This window comes from Oncorhynchus masou, chromosome 2 (assembly GCF_036934945.1).
Source record: "Oncorhynchus masou masou isolate Uvic2021 chromosome 2, UVic_Omas_1.1, whole genome shotgun sequence".
Lineage (NCBI taxonomy): Eukaryota > Metazoa > Chordata > Actinopteri > Salmoniformes > Salmonidae > Oncorhynchus > Oncorhynchus masou.
The window spans coordinates 48996707-49020671 of record NC_088213.1 but is presented as its reverse complement, the minus strand read 5'-3'; the positions used below and the strand labels follow the sequence as shown (position 1 = coordinate 49020671).

General features: G+C 41.8%; 1 protein-coding gene across 3 annotated transcripts in view; it reads left to right on the top strand.

Annotated features, from left to right (window-relative positions):
* The first annotated feature begins 289 nt into the window (after nt 1–289).
* Nucleotides 290–23965, top strand: part of mocs1 (molybdenum cofactor synthesis 1) — a 57283-nt gene continuing 33607 nt past the window's right edge. For 2 of the 3 annotated variants that reach the window (XM_064925660.1, XM_064925652.1), the window contains exons 1-6: nt 291–647; nt 4553–4688; nt 7784–7951; nt 19709–19873; nt 23044–23105; nt 23764–23875. In XM_064925660.1, coding sequence (XP_064781732.1) covers nt 429–647; nt 4553–4688; nt 7784–7951; nt 19709–19873; nt 23044–23105; nt 23764–23875 — 862 coding nt within the window. In that variant the 5' untranslated portion in view covers nt 291–428. Of the gene's footprint in view, nt 648–4552; nt 4689–7783; nt 7952–19708; nt 19874–23043; nt 23106–23763; nt 23876–23965 lie in introns of all 3 variants that reach the window. The other variant, XM_064925645.1, reaches the window with a different exon arrangement.

Genomic DNA, 23965 nt, shown 5'->3' with positions numbered 1-23965 from the left:
TTCACTCTGAAATGCCCAACCTCACAGGACTCTTCTGAGCCTGTGTAGGGACCTGATTAAAATCCGTTTTTTTGTAGAAAAGCAGGATGATTTTGTTTAGTTAATACATTATTTGATAGTTTATATGATTTTGAAAAAGAACGTTTTACCCATATTATTTCCTTTTTGGAATCCTTATTATCCACCCGCACAGTGGCTGACAGAAAGCACATCCAAGTTTTGCGAACGCCATTATACCATAGAAGAAGAAGAACTACACTACCCAGAGGGTAGACGATTTAGACAATTGGCTGAAGCTGCCCACTCCCCCTTGAATGTGGTAACAGCAACTCCCTAGACGTTATGTGAGGCTTCGATATTATTAACTTTCTTTGTTTGACACTTCTAGGACGATAAACAAATATTCAGAGTTAATATACATTTATAACATGGCTTTTCATGGTAGCAAGTGCTGCCGCTTTATAGTAGGCAGACATTACGATGTCAAGGCCCTGTCAACGCAGCGCGTGAAACTATTTGCACCAAGCTCAACACCGAAGTTGCGGCGGTGGTATTCCAGCGCAACACAAGAGGAAAATGAACTTGAACTCGTATCTCTTGCAAACTCAAGTGCAGCTGTCCCTGCAACAAAAATTGGGACGACACAGGTAAGAACGGCTAGCTATAAATATTTTATAAACGCCTTGGCGTTTATGGGTTGCCATGGTTTATGACCTGTTCATACGCTATCTGGGAGGTCGCTGTCGGTAGGCTAGATCTCCAGGCGGCCCGAAGTTAGCCTTTCCGCCTGAAGCAATTCGGTTTACTTGAATGTAACCATAGCTGCCTGGTGGAGGCTACCACAGTGCTCTATGACATAAAAGCCAATTCCAAACACGTTCTAAGCAGTGTTTGGTTGGTTACTTTCTAAATGTATTCCGTTACAGTCAGACTACTAGTCACCTGTCCAAAATTGTAATCAGTAACGTAAGTTACTGTAACTCAGTCATGTAATTATTTTCCTCTTTAGAACAGTTTCCCAAACTTGGTGCATGTTTTTTTTTATTCCCTTGCACTACACAGCTGATTCAAATAATCTTCAAGTTTTGATAATTTGAATCAGCTGTGTGGTGTCAGGGGAAATACGAAATGTGCAGCCCTTGGAGTCCCGAGGATGGGGTTTGGGAAACGCTGCATTAGTTGAAGACAAAAATAAATATTGCCAATTGAAAGATATCTACAGTGCATTCCTATTTGCATTGACTCGAATCCCCGAGCTGACAAGGTACAAATCGGGCGTTCTGCGCCTGAACAAGGCCACTGTTACCTTGTAGGCTGTGATTGTAAATAAGAATTTGTTCTTAACTGACTTGCATAGTTAAATTAAGGTACCCCCTGTATATAGCCTCATTGTTATTTTATTTTGTAACTTGAAAAAACATATATTTTTTTACTGTATTGTTGGTTAAGGGCTTGTAAGTAAGCATTTCACGGTAGTGTCTACACTTGTTGTATTTGGTGAATGTGACAAAACATTTTATTTTGAAACAATTCAGACCCCTTAGCTTTATTCAAATTTTGTTAAAATGGAAAAAACAATTTAATAGATTATCAATCTATACACAATACTTATGACAAATCAAAACAGGTTTTAGAAATGTTTGCTAATCTATGAAAACGGAAATATTACATTTACATAAGTCTTCAGCGATTACAGCCTGGAGTCTTCTTGGGCATGATGCTACAGGCCTGGCACAGCTGTATTTTGGGAGTTTCTCACATTTCTTCTCTGCAGATCCTCTCAAGCTCTCAGGTTGGATGTGGATGGAGGGGGGGTCTATGCACAGCTATTGTCAGGTCTGTCCAGAGATGTTAGATCGTGTTCAAGTCCGGGCTCTGGCTGGGGCACTCAAGGACTTGTCCCTGAAGCCTCTACTGTGTTGTCTTGGCTGTGTGCTTACGGTCATTGTCCTTTGGGAAGGTGAACCTTTGCCCCAGTCTGAGGTCCTGAGCACTCTGGAGCAGGTTTTCATTAAGAATCTCAATGTACTTTAGTCCGTTCATCTTTGCCTTGATCCTGACAAGTGTCCCCAAACGCTGATAAACATCCCCACAGAATGATGCTGCCTCCACCATGCTTCACCGTAGGGATGGTGCCAAGTTTCCTCAAGACGTGACGCTTAGCATTCAGGCCAAATAGTTAAATCTTGGTTCCAGCAGACCTTAGAATCTTGTTTCTCATGGTCTGAGAGTCATTTAGGTGCCTTTTGGCAAACTCCAATGGGCTGTCATGTACTTTTTACTAAGGAGTGGCTTCCGTCTGGCCACTCTACCATAAAGGCCTGATGGTTGTCCTTCTGGAATGTTCTCCCATCTCCACAGAAACTCTGGAGCTCTGTCAGAATGACCATCGGGTTCTTGGTCACCTCCCTGACCAAGTCCCCTCTCCCCCGATTTCTCAGTTTGGCCAGACGGCCAGCTCTAGGAAGAGTCTTGGTGGTTCCAAACTTCATCCATTTAAGAATGATGGAGGCCACTGTGTTCTTTGGGACCTTCAATACTGCAGACATTTTGTTTTACCCTTCCCCAGATCTGTGCCTCGACACAATCCTGTCTTGGAGCTCTACGGAAAATTCCTTCGACCTCATATGGATTGGTTTTTGCTCTGACATGCACTGCCAACTTTGGGACCTTTATAGATGGGTGTGTGCCCGTCCAAATCATGTCCAATCAATTGAATTTACCACAGGTGGATTCTAAGTTTTAGAAATATCTCAAGAATAATCAATGGAAACGGGATACACCTGAGCTCAATTTTTAGTCTCATAACAAGGTCTGAATACTTAGTTTTTGTCTATTTTTAATACATTAGCAAACATTTCTAAAGCTGTTTTTGCTTTGTCATTATGGGGTTTTGTGTGTAGATTGAGGAAACTTTTTTTATTTAATAATTTTTAGATTAAGGTTGTAACGTAACAAAATGTGGAAAAAGGGAAGTGGTCCGGAATGCTTATCTTCTGTTTTTAACTACAGAAACAATTTGAGAACATCTGAGATGGTGGGTTTCATGGCATGCTGAAATTACATGGCATGACCCTTCAATATTTTGAAGAATAGCTTATTTCTAGACTAGTTTTCGATATGAGTTGCAATAGTTTCCTTTACAATTATGCAATCTAGGTTTTCATTGACAGACACATCTCGAGAACATAGACAATCACCAGAGATGTTATACCTGAAACCCGTAGTCAGATTTTGGTGTTATTGCTATGTACTCCTGCGCCTTTGCTGTTTTACTTCCATGTAAAGAACATAGGCATTTTATGTTTTACCTAAGTCTACCAGATTGCCTTAACCTGTTATTCCATACACACCTCTACACTTATGCTTATTTTTCCCCTATGAAAAATACACTACCATCAACTTGCCACTTGCTAGGTTGTCATTGTAAATAATTTGACCTGCCAGGTTAACTAAAGGTAAAAGAAATGGAACTGAGTAAAGGGATAGTTCACCCAAAATACACAGTCATTAGACAAGGTAAGACAGGTTGGTTTTGTTGTCCCAATATCTTGTACTGCAGAGTGAAGGAAAAGCAGCCAACAAGTTATCAGCATACTTCAAGACTGTTGGAAAAGCAATCCAGGTGAAGCTGGTTGAGAGAATTCCAAGAGAGTGTAAAGCTGCCATTAAGCAAAAGGTGGCTTTTTTGAAGAATCTCAAATATAACATATCTTGATTTAACACTTTTTTGGTCACTACACAATTCCATGTGTGTTATTTCATATTTTTGATGTCTACGCTTATTCTACATGTAGATAATAGTAAAAATAAATAAAAACCACTGAATGAGTAGGCGCGTCCAAACTTATGACTGGTACAGTGTGTTTTAAATATATAAATGCATGCAAGGTTTGAAATGATTGTTTTCGTCAAATATTATATCTGCTAAGGGCTTCTTGCGATCAATTTAGTCTACAAATTATTTGTAGTCATGTTCCTTCCTCCTGAGCATCTGCTGAATCTAGTTTGATCCCTGATGTAGGCTCACTAGCCCACCTGCACTGTCTCTGTAAGCTTTTGGCTAGAGCGCACGTGCTAAGCACAGAGTAGGCACATTTGCTATTTTACGCAACAGTTTTGTCACAAAAACAGTGGAGTGGAGTTGAACTCGGTACGTTAAATACATTTCTTGTGCACTGTCATCACATACTGATTTTATCCAAAACAAGTCAGTTTGGTGGCAACACACCACTGGTGAGAGAGTGCATATTTTTGAATATTCACATAAATCTGTCGCCAATTGGATTGAAAATTAGCTACTGTATATAAGAATTTGATTTGAGTTGCCCAGTTGATTAAAAAAAACATATTTTTAGCATTTGTTGGCCATATCCAATTAATGTCAATATACCTGATATTAGCATTTTTTGCATTTAAAAAATGATTGTCAAGCTCATTGAAGTCTACTTTAAGATTTGGACATGAAGCACAGAAAATGCTGGGTTAAGTAATTAATCCTCATAAGATGTTTTGCTCACCGTTTATTTTGTCCTTTGTTGTGTATTTCCAGGAGCTGGCTGTACCAGTGGGCCAGAGGCAAAGGTTGAATGAGGAAGTTCTACCCTTCTCTGCCTTCCTGACAGACAACTTTGGCAGACAGCACAGCTACCTACGCATTTCCCTGACGGAGAAATGTAACCTTCGCTGTAAGCACTGTGATGAAGACTGCTTAAAGGCTATACAATATTTTTATTTTTTTTTTTTTTTACAATTTATATAACACTTTAACTGAAAATGTTCCCTAATGGTGTGGATTCATCTGTCACTTTAGTGGCTAAATTGTCCAATATAATTGTTCCAATACAATTTCCATCATAATCCTTTAGCCACAATGGAGGGTGGTGAAATGTAAGTCTTGATGCATACAAATCCAATGTCCAGAGTTTGATTCAAGTTGAAAACAATTTATTTGTTGTTCTTCAGGTTACAAAAATGTAAAGAAAAATCAAACAAAACAAATTCCTTATATTCAAACTAAAGAAACAAATAGCGTGGTCTGGTATGTTTAAGCATGGTCAAAAGACTGGCTGACATTCCATTCACACCCAATGGGCCTTGGCGCCTGTAGGCTTTTTAACTGTGTTCCCCTTCAGCCTGTAGAGGGGGGTACACACACTTCACAGAAGATTAGTGGCAATCACACATACATACATTTATTATCAATTTGATAACTGTCATTTTGTTCAGTAACATGACAGTTGTCAGCTAAGGTGATGTCAACCTTCCTGAAATGTAACCTCAGGCTGTAATGGCTCTCCTGTAATTTGACAATCTTGCTCATAAACCTTTTGTCTTCCACTGATGTTAAACATTTTCTCCTTGAAATCTGTGTTGTATTGATTTATCAACATCTCTTTCAGATCTGAAACAGAGATTATGTTAGCTGTAATGGTAGGATGGCTACTCTTGTCCTTATTGTTATGGCTTCTAAGAGGGTCATTGATTTTTTTCCCCCCCCAGTAGGGCCCTCACAGCATATAATCCATCTTCACAGCTGTTAACCATCTCTCATGGTTCCATGAGTTTGGGAGCATTTGTTCCTATCAACAGCTGTCTGAATAACATTGTGTCCTGATTGTGCCCTATTCAGCTGAAACACTGAGCCTGGTGTTTCCAACAGGCTCTGAGACAGCTTCCACCCCTAAGCTTTAAGACTGCTAAATAGTAAATTAATGGTAACCAAACTATCTGCACTGACCCTACACACACACACACACACACACACACACACACACACACACACAGACCAACAAATGGGTGTCCCCTTTTCCCTTTCCCATATACACACTACATTGACACTCCTACACACTTTTACTAATTTGTTAGTCTACTCTTATCATTGTCTGTCCTGATGCCAAGTCACTTTACCCTGCCTTCATGTGCATATCTACCTCAAATACCTCTGTATATTTGATCTGGTACAGGTGCTCCCTGTATATAGCTCAGTTCTTGTGCATTTTACTTGATTCCTCTTGTTAATGATCCTTTCAGGTCGAAGCAAGTGCCTAGTCTAGGAATACTTTTAAGAATACTTTTGACATTCAACAATGGTTGCACTGTGAGGTAGTGGCAGTAGACATTTCCAAAGCCAATGCTTTGCAATTTCCAATTAGATATGAAGGATAAATTGTGAGGAATTATGTCAAAAGGACCATCCCCATTAGTGATGTTAACCAATGAAATCTTATTAAAAACCCTCTTATTTGACTCCTGTTGAGTTTTTGCTTGTTCTTTTCGTTATTGGCGAGCTTTGTATCTCTTCTGCACGAGAACTTTTGATGAGGTAGTTGTATAACGGCATTATCGGAGGGTCTGCTGTCCGGACCTCTGGCAGTCTCTATCGGGGTGCCACAGGGTTCAATTCTTGGACCGACTCTTCTTGCTGCTGGTGAGTCTCTGATCCACCTCTACGCAGACGACACCATTCTGTATACTTCTGACTTTTCTTTGGACACTGTGTTAACAACCCTCCAGGAAAGCTTCAATGCCATACAACTCTCCTTCCGTGGCCTCCAATTGCTCTTAAATACAAGTAAAACTAAATGCATGCTCTTCAACCGATCGCTGCCTGCACCTGCCCGCCTGTCCAACATCACTACTCTGGACGGCTCTGACTTAGAATACGTGGACAACTACAAATACCTAGGTGTCTGGTTAGGCTCTAAACTCTACTTCCAGACCCACATCAAACATCTCCAATCCAAAGTTGAATCTAGAATTGGCTTCCTATTTCGCAACAAAGCATCCTTCACTCATGCTGCCAAACATACCTTTGTAAAACTGACCATCCTACCAATCCTTGACTTCGGTGATGTCATTTACAAAACAGCCTCAATACCTTACACAACAAATTGGATGCAGTCTATCACAGTGCAATCCATTTTGTCACCAAAGCCCCATATACTACCCACCATTGCGACCTGTACGCTCTCGTTGGCTGGCCCTCGCTTCATACTCGTTGCCAAACCCACTGGCTCCATGTCATCTACAAGACCCTGCTAGGTAAAGTCCCCCCTTATCTCAGCTCGCTGGTCACCATAGTATCACCCACCTGTAGCACGCGCTCCAGCAGGTATATATCTCTGGTCACCCCCAAAACCAATTCTTTCTTTGGCCGCCTCTCCTTCCAGTTCTCTGCTGCCAATGACTGGAACGAACTACAAAAATCTCTGAAACTGGAAACACTTATCTCCCTCACTAGCTTTAAGCACCAACTGTCAGAGCAGCTCACAGATTACTGCACATGTACATAGCCCACCTATAATTTAGCCCAAACAACTACGTCTTTCCCTACTGTATTTATTTTATTTATTTATTTATTTTGCTCCTTTGCACCCCATTATTTTTATTTCTACTTTGCACATTCTTCCACTGCAAATCTACCATTCATGTTTTACTTGCTATATTGTATATACTTTGCCACCATGGCCTTTTTTGCCTTATCTCACCTCATTTGCTCACATCGTATATAGACTTGTTTATACTGTATGATTGTTTTACCTGATTGTTTTAACTCTGTGTAACTCTGTGTCGAACTGCTTTGCTTTATCTTGGCCAAGTCGCAATTGTAAATGAGAACTTCAAATAAAATTGAAATAAAATAAATAAATAAAAATTTCCAAGCTAGCTTGTACATTGATGCTGCTCTAGTGCGGGATACTAGCGATGAGGTTTGGGTTATCAGGTATTGCCATTCATTTAGGTGCCAATAAATGTCTCCCTTGAATCTCTCCCCCTGCAGGTCAGTACTGTATGCCAGAAGAGGGGGTAAAGCTCACCCCTCGTGCTCAGCTCCTGTCTACTTCCGAGGTGCTGACCGTGGCCCAGCTGTTTGTACGAGAGGGTGTGGAGAAGATCCGCCTCACTGGGGGAGAACCTCTCATCCGACCAGACGTCCTGGACATCATCAGTGAGTGGGACGTGGGTTGTGTGAACTGCCCTTTCGGTGTGTCTGGCGGGCTAAAACGAATGGCCCCTTTTTATTTGGGTAGAAAGCAGATTCTCAAATGTGCCTGATTTAATATGCTAGTTTTTATCAAATTTATTAAGCTCATTCCCATGGGGAGCCAATGGGTATGCACATTGTTCCAGCCCAGCTCTAACAAACCTAATCAGCTAATTATCAAGTGTGTTAGCGCTGGGCTATAGCAAAAATGTGCACACCCTTAATAGGGTCCCTATGAATAGTTTCAGAAACTGTAATGGTTTATCCTGGAGTCAATTAAATGGTGTACACCACCATGTTCAGTTGTAAACAAACCATATATATGACATATATTGACCAGGTGAAAGCTATGATCCCTGATGTCACTTGTTAAATATACTTCAATCAGTGTAGATGAGACCGGTTAAATAAGGATTTTCAAGCCTTGAGTTGTCTTGGGCTGTCCCTGACTAAAAAAAATCTTTGTCGAACGAAGGTTGTCCGTTTTTTTTAAATATTGACGACGTGTTTTTAATCAAATCGGCTATATGCATTGAGCTTTTTTTTAGATTTAAGCACACTGTTTGATGAAAGAAGACACAATTGACTCGAGGGAGCCAGAGATCATGATAACCAGCAGAAAAAGAAAAAAAAAATGAAAAAAAAACAACCTGGCCCGACCATCCTCCTTACCGCTCATGCTGGCTTTTGCAGATTCTGCCACAAGGAGAAGTTGGCAACCTTATGTGGAATGCCAATTTATCTTACCATTTCTACCGATCTGCATGCCAGTTAAGGTTTTCATATACACATTTTTTTGGAACATTTTCATTTAATTTATAATGATGTCTTCGTTTCTGAAAATCATTGTCATGTGGTTAATCAAGATTCTATCTAAATTTAAATTTAAATTCTTGGGCTGCGGTAATATTTTGTAAAAACAAATGTATATATATTTTTTACGAGAATAAATGCATTTTCTGAACACCCCACAACATTAAGTAGATAGTAAACCTAAAAACATATTTTCTCACCTCTGGCATTAAAGCCCTTTTTATTATTGTACATTTTTGTCTGATATGGACACAATTTATATTCAACCCGTCACAGACAATATGGAAGTTGTCTGAATATGATTATAAAAGATACTTGTTATAAAATCAAAATTTACCTAATGCTCATGTGTCCCCCCCCAAACCAATTCAATTATTGTACATACATTTTATATTTACAATCTCAGAATTGTGCTATATTAAACCCTGAAAGAGACACATTCTGTGTCAGCGGGCTTATCATTTCAATAAAATGCTTTCAATTCAGAATTGTAACATAAATCTAATTTCTTGGGATTGTCCTTGACATGTCATAAATTCATATTTATCTTTGCCATTTTAACAAATATTGTCATGTGACGGTTGAGACGAGGGGGACAGAGTTGAATACTGTAAAAGGGTTGAAGAGACATCGTTTTCCATATAAGCTAGTTTAGTCTACAATCAAAATCCCTGTAATATTTACACCAAAACATTGCGTTTCATTGTATGCAACCATTTAATAAGGACATTCGATATATTTAGAATAATCTGTTTTTTACTAACCAAACAAATTAAAACACATCAGGCATTAGGTTAATTAATAACATTCAACAGGTTTCATCAGAAAAGTTCCAACGTGTCACCACGGGAATTGACCGTTGATTAACAAACACATTAACAAACATCTCCTGGCTTCCACGCATAGCCTACAAACCACTGATGCAGACCTCTGGAACATCTACATTTAAAAAAGTCTAAATCCATGTAATATAGCCTACACCATCACAATTAATCCATTATTTTAGACATGTCTAAAGAAACAAACATGATTTGAAGAAAATGTAGTATATTTCAGAACATTATAGCATACTCTGTTTTGTCCTTATGTTTGGCCCTGATCTGGCTATGCCATATGGCTGTGGGCTACACTAGTTAGTTTAACAGACAAGATTTGCTTAGAATTCTGTGGCATTATTTTATAGTATGAAGAATACAATTGAACTATAGCTGAATAAAATAGAAAGGATACTTTCTCCAAACGATTTGAGGGAGGGCGCACATGCGGCTATTCTGTGTTGAGCAGTTAACAAAGTAACCGGTACTCCTATATGCTTAATTTAGGATTATTTATGTAACTTTCGTTATAAATGTTGGGCAATATGTTTTGCTTTTTAATACATTCTAAGGCTGTATGATGCAACTCTAATGATGATTTGAAAAAAGTTGCATGAAAGGCATGAGCTCTACTTTGTTTTTCACGTGGGCTGTAGACTTCATCAGTCTCATTGACCATTTGCCAAGCACTTGATAATACCTTAAATTTCCCAGCCACATCCCCTTTGTATGGCCATAATCCTCTTCAAAAAATCCATGCGCTTCACAAGCTACTAGTGAAGACAGACACATCAGGGACGCAACTGCTCACGTCCTTATCCAATTCCGGGGTGCTAATTGAAGATATTGGAAGTACTGTCCACATTTACTTTTTGTCAGCCAGCAAGATGAGTAGGCCTAACAAACAGCAAAAGCAATAGCCTATGTCAATCTACTCTCCTCCATAGTACCGAAGTTGACCTATTCTGTGTGAGAAATAAATATTCCAAACATAATTCTTGAGTTGTTGGATGCGCTAGATCCCAGATTAATACAACCACTAGCATCAAAAAACCTGTTTTAAGCAATGACCCTGACGCAACGGATGAGAACGTCTAGTTTAAAATGTTGATAGCCTAATAGTTTATCACAATATAAGCACAGCAATGTGCACACGGCAGTAGGCTATAAGCACGAATGTACCATTAGCAGGAAAACACCATTCTCAAGTACCAACAAATGCGTTTATGCATGTAATGCTTTTGTTATAAAGGTTCATTTATGGTGAAAATGATCTTCCCCCAGCTTGAAACACACGTGCTGTGTATGTATGCCAGTTAGTCTCTACACCCATTGTAAAGCAGACATTTTAAGAACTTATTTGGCCACTTTATTTGTGATTCAAACCATATAATAATGTATATAGGCCTATGGGCTAGGGTCAGAGGGCCGGAACGTAATACATTTTTTTTTTTGACTGCTAATCGCAAGAAGCCCAATGAGAGATTTGACTAAAAACATAATTTCAAAATGTGATAACATTTGGGGACATTGCCCTGCGTAGGGTGCCGTCTTTCAGATGGGACATTAAAACGGGTGTTGTGGCCTCCCGGGTGGCACAGTCTCTGTGCCACCAGAGACTCTGGGTTCGCGCCCAGGCTCTGTTGTAACCGGCCGCGACCGGGAGGTCCGTGGGGCGACGCACAATTGGCATAGCATCGTCCGGTTAGGGAGGGATTGGCCGGTAGGGATATCCTTGTCTCATCGTGCACCAGCGACTCCTGTGGCGGGCCGGGCGCAGTGCACGCTAACCAAGGTTGCCAGGTGTACTGTGTTTCCTCTGACACATTGGTGCGACTGGCTTCCCGGGTTGGATGCGCGCTGTGTTAAGAAGCAGTGCGGCTTGGTTGGGTATCGGAGGACGCATGACTTTCAACCTTCGTCTCTCCCGAGCCCGTACGGGAGTTGTAGCGATGAGACAAGATAGTAGCTACTAACAATTGGAAACCATGAAATTGGGGAGAAAGAAGGGGTAAAAAATTTGGGGAAAAGAAAACGGGTGTCTTAACTCTATTTGGTAATTCACAACCCAGTGGCACTTATTGTAAGAGTAAGGGTGTTCACCCTGGTGTCATGGCTAAATTCCCAACCTGGCCACATTCCATCATGGCCACCTAATTATCCCCCCTCTTTCCTAATGTTGTGTGTGTATGTATATATATATATATATATATCTCACTCCTCACCTCTCTACCTGATAGCTGATGTGTGGTGAGTTCTGGCACACAAATATGTTCCCTGTGCATCACTGAGTTGGGGGCGGCAGGTAGCCTAGTGGTTAGAGCGTTGGGTCAGTAACCGAAAGGTTGCTGGATTGAATCCCCAAGCTGACAAGGTAAAAATCTGTCATTCTGCCCCTGAGCAAGGCTGTTAACCCACTGTTCCCCGGGCGCCGAAGACGTGGATGTTGATTATGGCAGCGCCCTGCACCTCTCTGATTCAGAGGGGTTGGGTTAAATGCCGAAGACCCATTTCAGTTGAATGCATTCAGTTGTACAATTGACTAGTCATGTATCCCCCTTTCCTTACACATTTATTGTGGATGGGGTGAGTTTCCCCCTACTTTGTAAAGTGCTTTGAGTACCTCAGTTAGTAGAAAAGTGCTATATAAATCCAATCAATTATTATTTGTATACGATCACATGGTGTTAGGTTCTAATTACCAGAGTAAGAACTCGGACACTATGAAAGCTTAAACCAAGTTTATTCTTCCCAAAGGATCGAACAGCTTAATCGACAGACATATTCACACAAGCACTGATATTTAACCCTTTCTCTTATGCTGAGTCTCCTACACATCTGAACAAACATTGTATCTTTATTGCTAGGCAGGATAAGTGATACAGGACAAACTTTTCTTTCTCTCTAAAAGTAACCTCACCTCGACCTCCATCACTGGCTCTCTCCCCTTATCAATGCCTGCCATGTGATCGCTTTCCCTACATTCCACCATAGCCCGTGGGTTATGGCGCCCCTCAGGTCTCTATTATAACTAATGATTAATAACATTTAAAGTTCAGAAATCCAAACCCATCAGTGGTACAGATTTCCAAACATAAATTAATTATTAAACAACTAATTGACCAACATCGGTTCAATTACTTGACTTCCATTTAATTTTTTAATTTTTTTTGTGAGCCCAACGCCCCGTTTCTCTAGAGCAGTGGTCACCAACATTAACTTAATAAAAATAGTTCTGTAGGAATGAGGTTTGTGCAGTAAGCTTAATACATTATCACCGCATATTGGCAATACAGTGGCTTGCGAAAGTATTCACCCCCCTTGGCATTTTTCCATTTTGTTGCATTACAACCTGGAATTAAAATGGATTTTTGTGGGGTTTGTATCATTTGATTTACACAACATGCCTACCACTTTGAAGATGCAAAATACCCCCCCCCCCCCCCCAAAGTCAATACTTTGTAGAGCCACCTTCTTGCATCTTTTACAGCTGCAAGTCTCTTGGGGTATGTCTCTATAAGCTTGGCACATCGAGCCACTGAGATTTTTTCCCATTCTTCAAGTCAAAACTGCTCCAGCTCGTTCAAGTTGGATGGGTTCCGCTTGTGTACAGCAATCTTTAAGTCATACCACAGATTTTCAATTGGATTGAGGTCTGGGCTTTGACTAGGCCATTCTAAGACATTTAAATGTTTCCCCTTAATCCACTCGAGTGTTGCTTCAGCAGTATGCGTAGGGTCATTGTCCTGCTGGAAAGTGAACCTCTGTCCCAGTCTCAAATCTCTGGAAGACTGAACCTTTCCCTCAAGAATTTCTGTGTTTTTAGCGCCATCCATCATTCCTTCAATTCTGACCAGTTTCCCAGTCCCTGCCAATGGAAAAAATATAGTATAGGGATAGTGTAATATAGGGATAGTGTTCTTGGGGTGATGGTAGGTGTTGGGTTTGCGCCATACATGGTGTTTCCTTGATGGACAAAAAGCTAAAAAAAATTCTCATCTGACCGGGGTATCTTCTTCCATATATTTGGGGATTCTCCCATAGGCCTTTTGGCGAACACCGAACATGTTTGCTTATTTTTTTCTTTAAGCAATGGCTTTTTTTTCTGTCCGCTCTTCTGTAAAGCCCAGCTCTGTGGAGTGTACGGCTTAAAGTGGTCCTATGGACAGATACTTCAATCTCCACTGTGGAGCTTTGCAGGTCCTTCAGGCTTATCTTTGGTCTCTTTGTTGCCTCTATGATTAATGCACTCCATGCCTGGTCTGTGAGTTTTGGTGGGCGGCCCTCTCTTGGCAGGTTTGTTGTGGTGCCATATTCTTTTCATAATGGGTTTAATGGTGCTCAGTGGGATGTTCAAAGTTTTGGATATTTTTTTTATAACCCAACCCCGATCTGTACTTCTCCACAACTTTGTCCCTGACATGTTTGGAGAGCTCCTTGGTCTTCATGGTGCCACTTGCTTGGTGGTACCCCTTGCTTAGTTGTGTTGCAGACTCTGGGGCCTAAGATCATGTGACACTTGCACACAGGTGGACTTTATTTAACTGATTATGTGACTTCTGAAGGTAATTGGTTGCACCAGATCTTATTTAGGGGCTTCATAGCAAAAGGGGTGAATACATTTCAGTTTTTATTTTTTTTTTTAGTCATTTTTTTCACCACCAATTTGGACTATTTTGTGTATTTCCAGTACATGACATGCAAATAAAAATATATTTATATTTTTGGTTGTAATGCAACAAAATAGGAAAAATGCAAAGGGGGATGAATACTTTTGCAAGGCCATGCCTGCCGATATTGTTCTTCTCAGACTAGCTCTTTGATTATGAAATAGATCAGATGGTGTACCACTTGCTAGGCACAGCTGAGCATCAATTGAAATCGTTTGCAAATAATTCACTTTTTTGTTTTACTGGACTTATGGTAGGCACCTGCATCTGATGCTCATGGGGCTTTCAAGACAACTGGGAAGTTGGAAAGAACCAGGTAAAATTATGACATCTGTGAACTTAAGGTATGAAAATGGTCTGAGTTGGATGACGGTTCAAATCAATTTTTTCCCAGTCGGATCTTGTTTTTTTCCCTTGATCGAAACGAAGTCGGAGATGTCAGAGTTCCCAGTCATTTTGAGCATGGAATTGGTCTGTGTAGGAGGGGAGAGTGGCAGACCCTATGCTGCTATCTGTGTCCTTGCTCGCTCCTTCCTTTCCGGCGAGGCTGACCAGAGAGAGGGGACACAGTCTTCCACTATCGATGCACTACTCATTCATTGCAGCTGCAGTGTGTGTGGAAGTAGAAGCACGTTTTGTAATAGTGCGGCATAAAAAGTGTTGACGGCCTCCTGAGTGGCGCAGCGGTCTAAGGCGCGGCATCGCAGGTGTAGTTATTATAGGACTATTTCTCTCTCTACCATTTGCATATCATATGCCTTTGACTATTGGATGTTCTTATAGGCACTTTAGTATTGCCATTGTAACAGTATAGCTTCCATCGCTCTCCTCGCCGCTACCTGGCCTCAAACCAGGAACACATCGACAACAGCCACCCTCGAAGCAACGTTACCCATGCAGAGCAAGGGGAATAACTACTCCAAGTCTCAGAGCGAGTGACGTTTGAAACGCTATTAGCGTCAGGAAACTATCATCTCGAAAACGAGATGTTTATTCTTCTTTTTTTAACCTTTATTTAACTAGGCAAGTCAGTTAAGAACAAATTCTTATTTTCAATGACGGCCTAGGAACAGTGGGTTAACTACCTGTTCAGGGGCAGAATGACAGATTTGTACCTTGTCAGCTCGGGGATTTGAACTTGCAACCTTTCGGTTACTAGTCCAAAACTCTAACCACTAGACGAACAGTTATTGTGCTGAAGTTGCTTCCAGAGGTAGTTTGGAACTCTGTAGTGAGTGATGCAACCGAGGACACATTCTGTGAGCTTGTATGGCCTCCCACTTTGTGGCTGATCCGTTGTTGCCCTTAGACGTTTCCACTTCGCAATAACAGCACTTACAGTTGACTGGGGCAGCTCTAGCAGGGCAGAAATGTGATGAACTGATTTGTTGGAAAGGTGGCATCCTATGATGGTGCCATGTTGAAAGTCACTGAGCTCTTCTGTACGGGCCATCCTTCTGCCAATGATTGTCTATGGAGATTGCATGGCTGTGTGCTCAATTTTATACACCTCTCAGTAACGGGTGTGGCTGAAATGGCCGAATCCACTAATTTTGAAGGCTTGTCCACATAATTGTATTATTTCATAGTTGTCCTAGATGTCCTATTTTTCTATTGATATCTACCAAATGTGGACTTGACCGAGACAATAGAATATTTTCAATGTTTTGGCAATTGAATGTTTACTATTTTTGGCTTTGAGATTTCCACAAAAAAGCTGTAACATTATTTTAATGTCATTTATTTCATAATGCATTTAATGTTTAAAAATGTTTTTGAAACTAAAATCAAAAACCGTGATTAATATTTTTATAATCGAACTGAAACCAAACCAACCTCAAATACCACTAATTGCTTAGCGCTACTCACGTGTGAGATTTGGCAGCACTAAAGCTGTGTATTTGGTTTAACTTGCTAGTTGTCTAAGTAAGTAGCTGAATTAATAAGGAGACGAGGCTTCATATAGTGTTTTAGAAGTCAAAGTGCTTTTGATGAGTTCGCAGCTGTACAGATATCTTGATTTCCCTGCATTTTATTCTAGTGGTGTGCCGACATGTATCAGTAAATTGACAGTTGATAGTATGGCTGTCCCTGACAAAATATATATATTATCTTGTTTGGCTGAGAGTCGTCTGTTCTTTCGACCAATCAATTTTCAAACCTGCATTTTTCCATAGACAAATCCTGTGTTTTTTAATCAAATCAACTATATGCAGTGAGCGTGTCGATGCTTTAAGCACACTGTTTGATTAATTAAGAGAGACAAATTACTTGAGGTAGTCGGACCGCAATTGATTTGATTGCCGGGCTCAGACTTTCTGTGCTGTGTTGTCTCCTCCCTGCTGCAGCGACCACCACATAGTGTTTATTGCGCTCTCTCTGTTGCTGAAGCTGCAACATAATTACAGCCATTTCAGATTGAAAAGTTCTGTTACCGAAATCCCTCATTTGTTTAGGAAAAACATTCCCTCAAACCTGGCTCTCTGTGACACGTGTATGCATTGCATGCAGGTGACCAGTAGGGCCTGATGTGTAGCATATCGTAATCATAATACATTTTTTATAATAAAATCGTAACCCATGACAGTAAAATGGATGCAGAGGACATGACAAATACATTTGAAATGGGTGAATGTTTACTGGTTGCTAAGGAGGTTAAGGGGAAGTCAGATGTGAGGAATACATTTGACTAATTGTGGAAAATACTAGAGATCAATAAAAATGATGTAAGGAGCAAGCACTTGTATGCATATTATGTGTGCTAATCAGGTGCTGTTAGGTTACAGTATAATTTCTCTAATAGTTTGGAACAATGTAAACAACACCAAATACATTTATAAGCATAACTACTTTACAGACTCTCCGTTTTCTTTTACAGGAAAGACTAATACCAGTCGCATTCATTCGTAAATGCAATTTACAATTTGGAACGGTTTATTGTTTACGCTAATTATTCAAGGGTCGCTTTATTTGATTTAACCCTTGTATGGTGTGCTGGTCTGTGGGACATTTTCAATGTTTACTAAAAGAGAACCTGAGACTAATTTGCCTTGGCTCATTGGAACGTTTCTGGGACCTTTTAGTTCAGGTCATGACACTACATGTTGCGTTTTATATTTTTGTTCAGTATACATGTCAGATAAACCAAGCCTGCTACAATTACAAACCTCTGTTTTTTTTTGTAGTTTTATCAGTTTCTGTATAATTTTTGTATTTGTTCCTACTAAATGGCAAGAACCAATAGCTATGATTGTGACTTAAAGTGAATGTAGTGACATTGGTCTGTGGAGTGATCTAAGATTTTGTATAATCTTCAGTTATATATGATTCATAAGTTAACTCCCCTTGCTGGCGAGAGAGGCTTGTAAGTGTTTGAGAGACAAGGCTCATGACTGTCTCGCTCTCCGCGTGCTTTAAACTTAATGAATCATGTAAGGGGGAATGGATATACTATGCCATGACTGTGTGTTGTATCTTGTGATATGATGGCCTACCATTGCTGTTACCGACCAATCATAACTCTATTGAAGTGCTCACATTGAGAAGAATCATCATCCAAGATACACATTCATTGATACAGGATTTACACAATAATGGTTGGTCATTTTGAGTTCAAGTTGTTAGAGGTGCTTTTCAGTAGATGTCATAACGGTAGGCATTGGAATCCATTTATTTTCCATGAGGTTTGTGGGGTCAGGACAGTGCATCTGCAAGATGTGATGTCATCAAGGGAAAGGCCTAAAGGGGAAATTGCACAACAGAAGCCAAACCACGTCATGGTGAAAAAGCAAATTGAGCATGTCTAAACTGGATGTTCTGGTAGGGATGGAGTCCATGTGGACACAGCTCACCAGTGGTCATGTGCTGATCAAATGCGTGACCTTTTCCGATTGGCACCGTGACATCAGCAGACATGTCTACTGGCACTTTTTTCTTTTGAGGTAAAAGGTCATCCCAGGGTGTCTAAGGTAGTGTTGAGGGACGTTGCTCCTAAATCAAATCAAATGTATTTATATAGCCCTTCGTACATCAGCTGATATCTCAAAGTGCTATACAGAAACCCAGCCTAAAACCCCAAACAGCAACAATGCAGGTGTAGAAGCACGGTGGCTAGGAAAAACTCCCTAGAAAGGCCAAAACCTAGGAAGAAACCAGGCAATGAGGGGTGGCCAGTCCTCTTCTGGTTGTGCCAGGTGGAGATTATAACAGAACGTGGCCAAGATGTTCAAATGTTCATAAATGACCAGCATGGTCAAATAATAATAATCACAGTAGTTGTCGAGGGTGCAGCAAGTCAGCACCTCAGGAGTAAATGTCAGTTGGCTTTTCATAGCCGATCATTAAGAGTATCTCTACCGCTCCTGCTGTCTCTAGAGAGTTGAAAACAGCAGGTCTGGGACAGGTAGCACGTCCAGTGAACAGGTCAGGATTCCATAGCCGCAGGCAGAACAGTTGAAACTGGAGCAGCAGCACGGCCAGGTGGACTGGGGACAGCAAGGAGTCATCATGCCAGGTAGTCCTGAGGCATGGTCCTAGGGCTCAGGTCCTCTGAGAGAAAGAGAGAATTAGAGAGAGCATACTTAAATTCACACAGGACACCGGATAAGACAGGAGAAGTTCTCCAGATATAACAAACTGACCCTAGCCCCCCGGCACAAACTACTGCAGCATAAATACTGGAGGCTCTGAGATGGGGGGTCAGGAGACACTGTGGCCCCATCCGATGATACCCCCGGACAGGGCCAAACAGGAAGGATATAACCCCACCCACTTTCCCAAAGCACAGCCCCCACACCACTAGAGGGATATCCTCAACCACCAACTTTACCATCCTGAGACGAGGCCGAGAATAGCTCACAAATATCTCTGCCAAGACACATCTCAAGGGGGGGGCGCCAACCCAGACAGGAAGATCACGTCAGTGACTCAAGTGATGTACCACTCCTAGGGACGGCATGAAAGAGCACCAGTAAGCCAGTGTACGTGCAGGTTTGTACGGCAGGACCAAATCAGAAAGTTAGGTAAGAGCAAACCCATGTGAGGCTTTGTAGGTTAGGAGTAAAATCTTGAAATCAGCCCTTGCCATAACAGGAAGGCAGGATGCTCCTGGATGCTAATCTGGGGTCAGTTTTGCATTTCCCCACTCCTGTTTATGGTTAGAATTGGGGGAAGGGAAGCTGATCCAAGAAACTTTACACTAGAGTGTCTGAAGTCTCCGTGGGTGTGTGAAGTGGGGCTTTGTGGTTGATGATCTTGCAAATGATCCCCAAACCCCATCTTGTGATTTGCAAGCTTAGCCAGTCACACCCACTTACTTTGTCGTCAACAGTGTTCAATTCAACCAGGAATTGTATGCCATTTGTCACTGTGCTGTATCACAGCTTCAGTTTATCATCTGTCTGTTTGTCCATCTGTCTGTCCAGCGGAGCTGAGGAAGTTAGAGGGCCTGAAGACCATTGCTGTGACCACCAACGGTATGAACCTGGTGAGGCTGCTGCCTAAACTGAAGGAGGCTGGTCTGGACCTGCTCAACATCAGCCTGGACACCCTGGTGCCGGCTAAGTTTGAGTTCATCGTCCGACGGAAAGGTAACCCACCTTCCCCATAACCTACAGTATGTTGCCTGGTAGCCATTTTGTGCCAAAACGAACATTGTTGTGGAAGGAGCCAATGTGTGCTCAGCACCTATTTCAGCGACTGGAGCCAATGTTAGGATTGACAGAGGGGCAGAGCTAAGGGAGGCAGGTTCCTGCGAGGCAGGGACAGATGGAGTAGACAGGAATGAGAGCAGCAGCACACAGGAAAAAGAAAGTCAGAGCCAAACCTCTTACAGTACACTGGTCTTTCACTGTTGGGCTGACTGGTTTCGTTGTCCAGAGGGATATAGAAGATGTGCGAAAGCTGTTCTTCCTGTATATCTCTGTCTCCAAATGAGGTAAATGTATGTTGTATTGACAACCGTATTAAAAACTCAAGTTCAGAGTAGGGATGAAGTTTAAGCTATCTGGAATTTCTGTTAGGGCTACACATACTTACAGTATATTAGTAAAGTATGAAGTGATGGACACAACACATTCACCATGGACAATTTAGGGTTTATTGATAAGATAAAAAAGGGAAGTGCACAACAACAAAGCCTGACATTTTCCGTGCACATTTTGAAAACTCAACGGTTGAGCCCTATTCACCTCATGTAATGAGGAAACTAAACTAAAAGCTAACATGCATAAAACATTTGTCTGACCCTGCGGTACATAATGTGATACATGAAAGATTTAACATGTTCAAATTACTCATGATCACAGCACTTTAATTTTTTCAACCTGATACATTTTTAAACCATATAATGTTCTTGACAGAATTGTATTGACCTGTAAGATTTTCCTACATGACACTCAAATATGGTAATGCCCCCATCTGTGTACAGCAGCAACTTGATTTGCAAATACTTTCCATTTATATTGATTAGCTTCCGGTTTCAAAAACGTAAAAGCCCTACCTCCTATAGTCAGTGCCTTTTCAAAATAACATTTGAAAACAACTTAGCTAAAATCAAGGTGTGGGCCAAATTAGCCATTTCACTTGAATCAGCCTGTTGAACACCCATTAAACTGTAACATGGCGCTATCAGGTAGAAGCGATTGCCCTTCCAATCAGAATCAATGGAATGGAAACAACCTAGCCTTCACCTTTCCCCTGTGGGATTGTCTGAATCAAAACACAGGAAGAGACATTGATATCTCCGGTAGCGCTGGCCTTGGTAGTGTACGTTTCAACTGAAATGACACAAGCCTACCAAACGAGCTAAACTACTTCTATGCTCTCTGAGGAAAATAACACTGAAACATGCATGAGAGCACCAGCTTTTCCGGAAGACTGGGCGATCACGCTCTCCGCAGCCGATGTGAGTAAGACCTTTAACCACGTCAACATTCACAAGGCTGTAGGGCCAGACAGATTACCAGGACTTGCACTGCAAGCATGCGCTGACCAACTGGCAAGTGTCTTCACTGACATTTTCAACCTCTCCCTGTCCAAGTCTGTAATGCCAACATGTTTTAAGCACAGTGCCTGTGCCCAAGAACACAAACATAACCTGCCTAAATGACTACGACCTGTAGCACTCACGCCTGTAGCCTTGAAGTGCTTTAAAAGGCTGGTCATGGCTTACATCAACACCATTATCCCAGAAACCCTAGACCCACTCCAATTTGCATACCGCCCCAACAGATCCGCAGATGATGCAATCTCTAATGCACTCCATACTGCCCTTTCCCACTTGGATAAAAGGAACTCCTACGTGAGAATGCTATTCATAGACTACAGCTCAGCGTTCAACACCATAGTGCCCTCAAAGCTCATCACTAATCTATGTGGTAAGGGTAGGTAACAACACAGCCGCCACGCTGATCCACAACACAGGCGCCACTCATGGGTGCATGCTCAGTCCCCTCCTGTACTCCCTGTTCACTCATGACTGCACGGCCAGGCACGACTCCAACACCATCATTAAGTTTACCGATGACAACAGTGGTAGGCCTGATCACAGACAACAATGAGACAGCCTATAGGGAGGAGGTCAGAGCCCTAGCCGTGTAGTGCCAGGACAACAACCTCTCAACGTGATCAAGACAAAGGAGATGATTGTGGACTACAGGAAAAAGAGAAGAGTACACACCCATTCTCATCGACAGGGCTGCTGTGGAGCAGGTTGAGAGCTTCAAGTTCCTTGGTGTCCATATCACCAACACTAACATGGTCCAAACACACCAAGACAGTTGTGAAGAGGGCTCGACAAAACCTATTCCCCCTCAGGAGACTGAAAATATTTGGTATGGGTCCTCAGATCCTCAAAAGCTTTTACAGCTGCACCATCGAGAGCATCCCTGCTCGGCCTCCGTCCGCAAGGCACTACAGAGGGAACGGCCCAGTACATCACTGGGGTCAAGCTTCCTGCCAACCAGGACTTCTATACCAGGCAGAGTCAGAGGGCCCTAAAATATGTCAGACTCCAGCCATCCTAGTTATAGACAGTTCTCTCTGCTACTGCATGGCAAGCGGTACAGGAGTGCCAAGTCTAGGTCCAAGAGGCTTCTAAACAGCTTCTACTCCCAAGCCATAAGACTCCTGAACAGCTAGTCAAATGGCTACCCAGACTATTTGTATTGCCCCCCCCCTCTTTACACCACTGCTACTCTCTGTTATCATCTAAGCATAGTCACTTTAAAAACTCTACCTACATACTACCTCAACTAACCTGTGCTCCCGCACATTGACTCTGTATCGGTACCACCACTGTATTTAAGTCTCGCTATTTTTTATTTTACTGCTGCTCTTTAATTACTTGTTACTTTTATCTCTTATTCTTATCCATATATTTTTTAAACTGCATTGTTGGTTAGGGGCTCGTAAGTAAGCATTTCACTAAGGTCCTGTTGTGTTCGGCGCATGTGACTAATACAACTTGATTTGAAATTGCAGTTGGTCTCACGCCTTGAGACTGGATGGTTAAGCTTTGTCTGGGACGATTCCTCGTGTGACTTCACATTCTGGCATTGGAAAGGGAGAATGTGGGGGGGGGGGGGCATGAACCCATTTCAGCTTTAAGGACTTACAAGGCACAATGGGTGACACAATGTGTCGTCTAATTATTGTGTCCTTGGCCATTTGGAAGGTGTTTAGAATAAAATGTATCACATAAGCCTAGTAGCCTGTGGCTACTGCTCTGTTTTCATTGTTACCTTCCTCTCTTTCCTAGGGTTCCACAAGGTCATGGAAGGTATTGACAAAGCCATTGAGATGGGCTATAACCCTGTCAAGGTAAAAGATCAGAGTCCTACTCAACTTTGTTCATTTGCTGGTTCTTCCAAAGAAGCTAGCTGTAGGTTGGAAGCCGTACTTGTCACAATGTTAGGTTCAGTGTGTGTGCATGTTTTCGCTCTTACATGTTTGAATGCATCAGACGGTTGGTTTGAGAGTGTTGATACTCTTTCCCTATGGAAAGCTTTCCCTGCATAGTGTTTTAATGCATGGTTTGTGTTGGTACTGCAGTCAGTCAAAACACACAGATTTGTGCAGTTTTGGCAGCTCTCTGGTGGAAGGTTTGTAGCTACTAGCACTGACTTTGCTGATAATTACTTTGTTGTACTTACTATTACTGTGATATGTGGTTGTGTAGCACATGGGGATGCATGAAACTTACTCCTCAGCCTGAAGTGTCCCCACTAGCTAGCTTTTCACATGGCGCCGACTAGTAAGACGCTTCAGGAGGGCGGTAACGTGTGTTAGCAAGACAGAGGTCACGAGTTCGCGCCAGGTATGGACTGAATCGGGAGGAAGCTGTACTCATTACGCTAGCAGCGTGATGTCCTTTACAGTTGTCACCTATCTATCTTAAGTTGAATGCACTAACTCTTACTCTGGATAAGTGTCTGCTAAAATGTTAATGTTGCTCACTGCTGCACACTGCTCTCTACAGGTCAACTGTGTTGTCATGCGGGGCCTCAACGAGGACGAGCTTCTGGACTTTGTGGCCCTGACAGAGAAGAAGCCTCTGGAAGTACGCTTCATTGAGTACATGCCCTTTGACGGTGAGTAGACCTTTCTTAAAGACCATTGCCACCACTGCAGTGCTGTGGTCGAGTGGTAACACTCCCTGTCACGTCAGAGTCCTTCTCTGA